This window comes from Dreissena polymorpha, chromosome 1 (genome assembly GCF_020536995.1).
Source record: "Dreissena polymorpha isolate Duluth1 chromosome 1, UMN_Dpol_1.0, whole genome shotgun sequence".
Lineage (NCBI taxonomy): Eukaryota > Metazoa > Mollusca > Bivalvia > Myida > Dreissenidae > Dreissena > Dreissena polymorpha.
In genome coordinates this window covers 69,997,763-70,009,398 of record NC_068355.1, presented here as the reverse complement: position 1 = coordinate 70,009,398, position 11,636 = coordinate 69,997,763, and the positions used below count along the sequence as shown (strand labels likewise).

At 38.2% G+C, this 11,636-nt stretch overlaps 1 protein-coding gene across 1 annotated transcript; it reads left to right on the top strand.

Moving 5' to 3' along the window:
• Positions 1–1,986: 1,986 nt before the first annotated feature.
• Positions 1,987–10,080, top strand: LOC127834380 (DNA repair protein RAD51 homolog 4-like). The gene is made up of 8 exons (XM_052360181.1): positions 1,987–2,362; positions 2,513–2,631; positions 4,218–4,299; positions 5,264–5,383; positions 8,536–8,731; positions 9,004–9,074; positions 9,458–9,610; positions 9,956–10,080. Exons 1-8 carry the CDS (start codon positions 2,066–2,068, stop codon positions 10,007–10,009), a joined length of 1,092 nt encoding a protein of 363 aa, XP_052216141.1. The 5' UTR covers positions 1,987–2,065; the 3' UTR covers positions 10,010–10,080.
• The last annotated feature ends 1,556 nt before the right edge of the window (positions 10,081–11,636 follow it).

Genomic DNA, 11,636 nt, shown 5'->3' with positions numbered 1-11,636 from the left:
GATTTTCTACAATAAATGTCCAAGCTATATGAAAGACAATTTTGTCAAATGTACAGATGTCCATCAGTATGGGAATAGATCCCGATTTAATTTTTATGTACCTCAAGTTGATGGCTTTACTAGTTCTTCATTTTACTACAATGGTATTACGGATTGGAATGCATTACCCGATAATATAAAGTCCATCGAACCGAAATTTACTTTTAAGAAACTTGTTAAGACACATCTATTAAATGATATGAAGGTAGACGAGAATTCCATGTATTTTTACTTTTAGATTTGTTTTATTTTTATGTAATTCATTATTTTTATGTTTTTTATTCGTGTCAGTGTATTATCATATCAACTTTTGAAAGATTCACTTAATTCGTAGAAGAAATCATGTGTAGGATCATGTCGATTATATATTAAGAACTGAAAAAACAATATATTTATAGTCACGTATAAGATCTGTTCGACTAAATCCAGGGACCCCGTTGGAAATAAGCTTTTTCATGTTTACATGTCTAAGCTTTACGGGTTATCCTGTGTATACATCATGTCGTAATCTTATTTGGATCTGTGATAAATGGCACCATTCATGTAATGCATGTTTCTGAATATGATAATAATGCAATCTATACGTTACTTATTGCCTTGATTGCATTGAATTGTAAATTGCTTGACATGTATGCACAAATAAAACAAACAAACAAATACAGTGCAGTGATTAAGATATATCATATGATATAAAGTCATAATTATTATAAACTTGTTTTCCTTTCATATTAAAAACTCGTTACTTGAGGTTTTGAAGTCATTGCGACATATAATTTGATTTTAAATACATGTAGATATAGCATATAATTAATTCATTTTTTACTGCTGGCCTTGCGAGTCGACGCTTCCAAAATTAACACACACACACACACACACACATATATATATATATATATATATATATATATATATATATATATATATATATATATATGTATATAAGTGATATAAGTGTACGTTCCATTTAAAACAAATTCTAGTTAAATGATAAATGCATCCACTTTCAGACCAAGTCATTTACAATTGATTCGCGTCATGTGAAAACGGGTCTTGTGCCTTATAGGGATATTCCATTACGACCCGATTCTCCACGATTTGTCCTGATTTCCAAAATTTTTGAGGTCGGGGACATTCGTAGCTCAATCGGCGAAGGTCCTAACTCATTCGTAGCTAGTCGTGGGCCGGTCGTAAGTGATTCCTGCAACTCGTGAGCTCCCGAAAAATCGTGGCCAGATTTTAAACGTGTTTAAAATTTGGCCAGGACCTCCAAGACTCAATTTAATTGCAGCTGACTCGTAACAGCGTCGTGGTGCGTTCTTGGGCGTCGTAATGGAATCGTAGGTAATTCGTGACTAAATCGGGACATCGGTGATCACGTGATCTGTCTACGAATCAGCTACGACTTTGTCAAGACTCTCACGAGTTCACCCCGAGTGAGTGCGAGCCCGCAAATATTATTATATCAATATTGTGACTGTACTACGAACGATGCAGATCGGTCACGAGTCAGCTAGGACCTCACCGAACGCACCCATGAATTAGGCGCCAATATCAATTGATATTGATCTAAATCGATATGGCGACGATGCGATAGTGCGATAATACGATGACGATAGTGCGACAATACGATGGTGACAGTGTGCTATAGTACGGTGGCGAAAATGCAACAGTACGATGACGACAATGCGACAATACGATGGCGACACTGCGTTAGTACGATGGCGATTATTTACGATGACGACAGTACGATGACTATCGCATTGTCGCCGTCGTAATATCGCGTTGTCGCAATCGTACTATCGCATTGTCGCCATCATACTATCGCATTGTCGCCATCGTACTATCGCATTGTCGCCATCGTACTATCGCATTGTCGCCATCGTACTATCGCATTGTAGCCATAATACTATCGCACTATCGCATTGTCGCCCTCTGGATTTTAACGGTATTTCGTAATATATACGTATGTTCTTCAAATTATAGCACCTAGTATGCAAACAAACTTTTTTATTACGTATTTAATGTCATGTTTTCTCAGTTCTTCGTAGCTCGTCGCAAAATGCAGTTTGGGGCGAGGAATAATGTACAACAGTTAAGGAATGATATACAAAAGTTTGAAATATTTTTAAGTTCAGTTACTTCCCCTCTTTATCAATTCCCGCCAAATTTGACAGGTACGATGTCGATTTTGCAAATAGGATTATGTGCTTCTCTGGATGAAGTCAATTTAGATCGTTTGAAAACGAAGAACATTTACAAAACCACAGATTTTGTTAGCAAGGATCCAGAAGAAATAAGCCACTCAACCGGTGTTCCGTATAAGGTAAGACTTGTTACGATATAGTTGTATATTTTCGAATGTGTAATAGAAGTTGGGATAGTTCGATGACACACTCTTACTTATATTACGAGTAACTTTAACGTGGATGCTATATATTTTTATGTAAGATTCAACTCAGTGTGTACATTGCAGGACGCTGTTGCTATAAGGAAGTTTATATTAGCCCAGAAGTCTGCCTTACCTGTGAAAGGAAACATTTTCTACAAGAATGCTGTGGAATCTACAACGATCATATCTACTGGTTTGAATAGGTATTCTTTATAAATGAAATTAAAAAATACAGCATATGGATGAATTTTGACTTGTTCATTTATTTAACATTAAGCAAAACCTCATACCTAGTATACCTGCATCAAAGAATGTAAAGACTTTGGTTGTTCTTGTATAGCTCTAAAGTGAGTATCAGTTAATACCTGTACATAATTTGAATGAAAATTACTGATTAAATAAATGCTTATTGCGAGCTATTGTGTGCATTTTGTCTGGCCTCTGTCAAGTGATAACCAATCTGAATGAAACTTTGTCAGAATGTTTTATCTTGACAATGTTCAGGCCTTGTTTAAATGTAGTTTACATGTATAAAAAATTAGGTCACCAGGTCAAATCCTAGAGACACCTTGTTATTACTATTGGGACTACATTTATGACTCATTCATATTTCATAATGAAACTTTTTCAGAAAGTTCAAATGTGGGTCACGTGCGCTTTAAAATAGGTCACTAGTTTAATTGGTCAAATCTTAGTAAATCCTTGCATAAAACTTGTAACATGCACACACAAATTAGGTCACTGGGTCACATCTAAATCAATCCTTGTAAAAGCTTTAGTCGCCACATCAATTACTCAATCTCATATAATCTTGGTCAGAATATTTATTTTAACAATGTCTAGCACGAGTCAGAATCTAGTCGCAAAGTCAAACCTTAGAAAACCTGCTACCACTCTTAATGCCTAATTTATGACTAGATCATGATGAATCGCAGTCAAAATGATTTAACTGACAATGCCTATGCAGACTTCTAATCTAAGTTAACTGGGGGAAAGTCACCATAAGGCATTGTAAATCTTCGAAAATTTACCTTACAATCAGGTAAGTGCTTAATAGGAATCATGGCCCTCTTATTGGAGGTTTAGTTTCGTCATTTCTTACAATATTTGTCATAATGTGTTCACTTACTTATATCACAAGCTATGATCTAATTTCTTTGTAATGTCAGCAGTTTAATTGGCAGACAGAGGACAGTGGATCATAGGAATTAATGTGTAAGTAGGGCTTGATTGGTTATTGCCGGCATGTGTTGTACTTATACTTAAATGTACCCTGGTACACTTAAGTATACTTAAATGCACCCCAGTTACGGATAACATACTGAAACGTACCTGGGCTTCTAACTCTGAATTGGTTGATCTTATATTTATGCCATTATTCTGTATAATGGCATCTATAGTATTGAAACTGCAACTGAAAAAAGCCTGTTGAGACAGGTTTTGTTTAAAGAGCATTTTGTTTTGTATTCCTTTTTGGCTTTTACAAAATTGGATTTCTAGCAGGAATAAAACTCAGGTACAGTCTAAACTGGCCAGGTACGTGTTAGTATATGTGACCAATCGAGTGTAAGTAAGTCATTATCAGTTAGGTTATTTACCACAAGACGTGACTAAATGATTATTGTATTTCTAAAATAAAATTCATTTATTGTAAAATGTGATTGCGCTCCTTACTACTCTATCCAGTCTTGAAAGTTTAATAAGCACTCATTAATTTTTGCATTATTGTATGATAAAAGGATGTACATTCAGTGATACTAGATACTGTATTAAATTTTGTCTGTTTAAGTGTTGACAAGCTCCTTGATGGGGGTCTTTATACAGGAGAAGTTACTGAAATATGCGGAGGAATCGCAGCTGGTAAAACTCAGGTAAGCCAAGCAACAGAAAGACATTGTAATAGCAATATCTGTCATAATTTGTACACGTTTTAAGGTAGTTATGTGTACATATTATGCAACTAGCAACTAAGCATAGATTATCATTAATGTTCATGTATTTATGTTCATGTATAAATACTTCATAAATAAACATACCCTATATACACTGATAAATATTGTAGTGCTTCATTACATACAATATATATTATATTATATAATTAAGTTTATACAAAAAATAGATCTCAGACATGTATAAGGCATTAATACTGTAGTCTAAAAAAACTAGTTTAAAGTCTTTGTGGCGTCATGATGGGTGTATTCCATTCATTGTAACGGTCTAACATAAAAATGATTTTCATTGTCTAAAGTTTTTCCTCAGATTTTAAGTGCATGCATGTGTATTTTGAAATGTAATAGGTCCTTACTTGTCCAGCAGTATGGCAGGTTATCCATCACTCTTACCTTCTACACCCTTAAGACTCACAATATTGTGATATGTTATGAATTATGGCTGGACTTTTAAATTAATATGTTTTTATTTAAATAGATTAAATATCAGTGTGTTCATTTGCTTTGTATGTGTGTAGGACCAGAAGCGTTAAAGTAACGTTTAAAACAACATGTGAAATAAGCCTCTTTAAAACAACATGTGAAATAAGCCTCTTTAAAACAACATGTGAAATAAGCCTCTTGTAAACAACATGTGAAATAAGCCTCTTTAAAACAACATGTGAAATAAGCCTCTGTAAAACAACATGTGAAATAAGCCTCTTTAAAACAACATGTGAAATAAGCCTCTGTAAAACAACATGTGAAATAAGCCTCTTTAAAACAACATGTGAAATAAGCCTCTTTAAAAAAATGTGAATAAGCCTCTTTAAAAAAATGTGAATAAGCCTCTTTAAAAACAACGTGTGAAATAAGCCTATGTGCAAGTTAGGATGATATTTTCCAGCTCTGTTTAAACGTGAGTGCATCAGTTATCAAGCAGGACTGCCAGACTGCAGTATTCATAGACACTGGCACATCGTTCTCCGCCAGACGACTTGCACAAATGTTGCCATCTACAAGCAAGGTTAGTTTTCTCACCTATGCACTCTGGTGCAGCGTATAACAACAATTACGAAAACTGATAGCAATACGTTGGCAATGGTTACAAACATTCCTGTATTAATTTAGGCCTACCGTAAACGTGATTATTTGTCAGTCAAGAAATGTTATACTTAACTTAAACTACAGAGTTCTGGAGGATCAAATAAAGTGCATGAGTCTCTCTTGGAAACCAAAGCTTTATGCATGTGCGTTAAGTGTAGTCCCAGATTAGCTGTCCTCACTTGCTTATTATACACGACACTTTCTGCCGATATTTTTTTTATGTTTAAAGGAAAGTATCATCCCTCATTAGCCTGCTTGGATTGCACCTACTATTCTGGTATGGCACTTTACTCACATTCAGTATGCCCAGTTCTCCCCTACTATTCTGGTATGGCACTTAACTCACATTCAGTATGCCCAGTTCTCCCCTACTGTTCTGGAATGGCACTTTACTCACATTCAGTATGCCCAGTTCTCCCCTACTATTCTGGTATGGCACTTTACTCACATTCAGTATGCCCAGTTCTCACCTACTATTCTGGTATGGCACTTTACTCACATTCAGTATGCCCAGTTCTCACCTACTATTCTGGTATGGCACTTTACTCACATTCAGTATGCCCAGTTCTCCCCTACTATTCTGGTATGGCACTTTACTCACATTCAGTATGCCCAGTTCTCCCCTACTATTCTGGTATGGCACTATACTCACATTCAGTATGCCCAGTTCTCACCTACTATTCTGGTATGGCACTTTACTCACATTCAGTATGCCCAGTTCTCCCCTACTATTCTGGTATGGCACTTTACTCACATTCAGTATGCCCAGTTCTCACCTACTATTCTGGTATGGCACTTTACTCACATTCAGTATGCCCAGTTCTCCCCTACTATTCTGGTATGGCACTTTACTCACATTCAGTATGCCCAGTTCTCCCCTACTATTCTGGTATGGCACTATACTCACATTCAGTATGCCCAGTTCTCACCTACTATTCTGGTATGGCACTTTACTCACATTCAGTATGCCCAGTTCTCACCTACTATTCTGGTATGGCACTTTACTCACATTCAGTATGCCCAGTTCTCCCCTACTATTCTGGTATGGCACTTTACTCACATTCAGTATGCCCAGTTCTCACCTACTATTCTGGTATGGCACTATACTCACATTCAGTATGCCCAGTTCTCACCTACTATTCTGGTATGGCACTTTACTCACATTCAGTATGCCCAGTTCTCCCCTACTATTCTGGTATGGCACTTTACTCACATTCAGTATGCCCAGTTCTCACCTACTATTCTGGTATGGCACTTTACTCACATTCAGTATGCCCAGTTCTCCCCTACTATTCTGGTATGGCACTTTACTCACATTCAGTATGCCCAGTTCTCCCCTACTATTCTGGTATGGCACTTTACTCACATTCAGTATGCCCAGTTCTCCCCTACTATTCTGGTATGGCACTTTACTCACATTTAGTATGCCCAGTTCTCCCCTACTATTCTGGAATGGCACTTTACTCACATTCAGTATGCCCAGTTCTCCCCTACTATTCTGGTATGGCACTTTACTCACATTCAGTATGCCCAGTTCTCCCCTACTATTCTGGTATGGCACTTTACTCACATTCAGTATGCCCAGTTCTCCCCTACTATTCTGGTATGGCACTTTACTCACATTCAGTATGCCCAGTTCTCCCCTACTATTCTGGTATGGCACTTTACTCACATTCAGTATGCCCAGTTCTCCCCTACTATTCTGGTATGGCACTTTACTCACATTCAGTATGCCCAGTTCTCCCCTACTATTCTGGTATGGCACTTTACTCACATTCAGTATGCCCAGTTCTCACCTTCTATTCTGGTATGGCACTTTACTCACATTCAGTATGCCCAGTTCTCACCTACTATTCTGGTATGGCACTTTACTCACATTCAGTATGCCCAGTTCTCCCCTACTATTCTGGTATGGCACTTTACTCACATTCAGTATGCCCAGTTCTCCCCTACTATTCTGGTATGGCACTTTACTCACATTCAGTATGCCCAGTTCTCCCCTACTATTCTGGTATGGCACTTTACTCACATTCAGTATGCCCAGTTCTCCCCTACTATTCTGGTATGGCACTTTACTCACATTCAGTATGCCCAGTTCTCACCTACTATTCTGGTATGGCACTTTACTCACATTCAGTATGCCCAGTTCTCCCCTTCTATTCTGGAATGGCACTTTACTCACATTCAGTATGCCCAGTTCTCCCCTACTATTCTGGTATGGCACTTTACTCACATTCAGTATGCCCAGTTCTCCCCTACTATTCTGGTATGGCACTTTACTCACATTCAGTATGCCCAGTTCTCCCCTACTATTCTGGTATGGCACTTTACTCACATTCAGTATGCCCAGTTCTCCCCTACTATTCTGGTATGGCACTTTACTCACATTCAGTATGCCCAGTTCTCCCCTACTATTCTGGTATGGCACTTTACTCACATTCAGTATGCCCAGTTCTCCCCTACTATTCTGGTATGGCACTTTACTCACATTCAGTATGCCCAGTTCTCACCTTCTATTCTGGTATGGCACTTTACTCACATTCAGTATGCCCAGTTCTCACCTACTATTCTGGTATGGCACTTTACTCACATTCAGTATGCCCAGTTCTCCCCTACTATTCTGGTATGGCACTTTACTCACATTCAGTATGCCCAGTTCTCCCCTACTATTCTGGTATGGCACTTTACTCACATTCAGTATGCCCAGTTCTCCCCTACTATTCTGGTATGGCACTTTACTCACATTCAGTATGCCCAGTTCTCCCCTACTATTCTGGTATGGCACTTTACTCACATTCAGTATGCCCAGTTCTCACCTACTATTCTGGTATGGCACTTTACTCACATTCAGTATGCCCAGTTCTCCCCTTCTATTCTGGTATGGCACTTTACTCACATTCAGTATGCCCAGTTCTCCCCTACTATTCTGGTATGACACTTTACTCACATTAAGTATGCCCAGTTCTCCCCTACTATTCTGGTATGGCACTTTACTCACATTCAGTATGCCCAGTTCTCCCAGATTGAGACTTATATATAGTATATTCCAGTAATAAAGCTACATGCTTTCAGCTTGAAGAGACTCTGGCACGGATACATTTGTACACTGCATACGATATCTACGACGTCTTCAACATCCTGGAGTCAGTGCGCGTTCACCTGAAGACCCCCAGTGACAAAGATTTCTACTCCAGACTTCGACTTCTCGTGCTTGATAATGTTGCATCAGTAGTGTACCCATTCCTTGGCGGAGGAGCTTTTGCTGAAAGTATGATTTCTCTGTGCAAATTGTTGACTCTAAACAGGAACACGGTTTTATTGCTTGCTTTAATTTTTATGTTAAAAGTAAATTTGCAACAATCAGAGGTATTTTAATTGCATTTAAATAACTAATTGAGCATGTAAGTTTCTTATTGCAGAGAATAGCTTCAATAGATACATTCAAAATTACTTCTCTTATTCATAGTTGCAATTATTTCGTGAAACTCTGGGTGTAAAGCATTACAAAATCTTATGTTATAACATCTCTGCGTGTTGTAGATCAAGGCCTGCTTTGCTCACTGGGACACATGCTCAAATCGCTGGCCGTGGACTTTTCTATTGCAGTATTGGTGAGCTTTACTACGCATGCACATTCCTTAATTGCCTGTTTTAATGCACATGGTAATGTTTATGTATGCATATAATTATCTTTTGTCTCAGCAAGTTCTTTTCATCTCTTTTCATTTCAACTATTAAAATTTTTCGCTTCGGCTGGCATGGGAATTTTTATTATTGCTTAAGAAAAAGAAGACTGTGAAATAAATCAAGTTTACTATTTCTAATTGTGTAACAGGAATACTGCTTGTGTAAAAAGAATTCCAATAGATGCAGAGACTTACATATTAGTTTAACATTTATTTACATGGTGAAACCCAAGTACGCCAATATTAATTGTTTATGCCATGTTTATCGTTTTTGCCAATCAAGTTTCACAGTTTTGTTTTTATCTCAGATCACGAACAACACAGTAGGTGGCGAGAGAGGGATGCCGGCTGCCTCGCTGGGACGCTTCTGGTCATCTGTACATCATGTGCGTCTGCTGCTTGGTGACAAAGATGGAACTGAGGCGGAACGGACCGTTACTGTCTTGAAAAACTGCAGAGGAGTAATTAAATTTCTTTTTTAAAATGTTATTATTAATTAAGCTTTTTTTAGTTTAAACTTAATTATTGTTACGCGATTGCATAGAAAACCTCAGGCTTATTAAAACGCTCTCTAGCCCATTTCCTGGGAGTATAACAAGTACTTGATGTCTTTAGGGGGGAGGTTTAAAGGAACGCTCCCAGTGGGGTTTGAACCAGTGACATCCCATTTGCTAGGCAGACACCATATCCATTGAGCTATGGCAACCTTAACTGTGTTCATGTAGCAATGACTTAACTTGTCGCAGTCATATAGAACTGTATGTATGTTATATTTGCTTGATAATCAATTTGTGCTTTGGTTTCAGGAAACCAGATGCTCGATGGATGTCTGTATTTTGACCGATGGTCCATTGCAATGATAGGCGCTATGGTCATTTTTAGATTGTGTTGTTCATTATACAATGGTGAATAAATATTGTATTTAGTTGAACCGAGTATATATGCGCCTGTGTGTGTGTGTGTTGAGAGCGTAAGCTATGTCTTTCCACTGCAGTCAGTTTATTATTTTTATGCCCCCCTTCGAAAAAAAGGGGGTATATTGTTTTGCACATATCAGTCAGTCCGTCGGTCCGTTCGTCCACCAGATGGTTTCTGAATGATAACTCAAGAAAGCTTAGGCCTAGAATCATGAAACTTCATAGGTACATTGATCATGACTGGCAGATGACCCCTATTGATTTTCAGGTCACTAAGTCAAAGGTCAAGGTCACAGTGACTCGAAATAGTAAAATGGTTTCCGGATGATAACTTTAGAATGCTTAGGCCTAGGGTCATGAAACTTTATAGATACATTGATCATGACTGGCAGATGACCCCTATTGATTTTCAGGTCACTAGGTCAAAGGTCAAGGTCACAGTGACTCGAAATAGTAAAATGGTTTCCGGATGATAGCTCAACAATACTTATGCCTAGGATCATGAAACTTCATAGGTACATTGATCATGACTGGCAGATGACCCCTATTGATTTTCAGGTCACTATGTCAAAGGTCAAGGTCACAATGACTCGAAACAGTAAAATGGTTTCCGGATGATAACTTACAAATGCTTACGCCTAGGATCATGAAACTTCATAGGTACATTGATCATGACTGGCAGATGACCCCTATTGATTTTCAGGTCACTGGGTCAAAGGTCAAGGTGACAGTGACTCGAAACAGTAAAATGGTTTCAGGATGATAACTCAAGAATGCTTACGCCTAGGATCATGAAAATTCATAGGAAAATTGATCATGACTGGCAGATGACCTCTATTGATTTTCAGGTCACTATGTCAAAGGTCAAGGTCACAAAGACTCAAAATAGTAAAATGGTTTTCCGGATGATAACTCAAGAACGCTTATGCCTAGGATCATGAAACTTCATAGGTACATTGATCATGACTGGCAGATGACCCCTATTAATTTTCAGGTCACGATGTCAAAGGTCAAGGTCACAGTGACAAAAAACGTATTCACACAATGGCTGCCACTACAACTGACAGCCCTGGTTAAACTGGAATCTATTCCTTTGAAGTAGATATAGATCATGGCCCATACGCAGGCCAAGTACCCTGGGGCCCGGACCCCCCCCCCCCCCCCTACCAGCTAGCTGTCAAGTTAGGATTTTTTTAATATTGGGCCTACTGCAATTATTCTCTCATGTATTGGCCCACAGTACACTTTCACTCAATACAAAAGAGGATATGTATTGTCCTGATAAAGAAGGTGATTAGCGCTATTTTACTCACCATTGGAGATGTTTCCTAGGCGATATTTTCTTATCGCCTTGAATACACATCCCTTATCAGTCAATTGCTCTTTGCGATCCTTAATGCTTCATCTATCGATGATTAATGTAACACGTCTTTTGATTGGCCAAGGAAAGAGAAGCAGCGGATGGAAGCAAATGATACAGGAGATCGAATGTCTGAAAATTGTTGACGTTAATAATTTGGGAAAAAACAAGTAATGTTGGAAGCAATTAGCAAGGTTATATGGATAATTG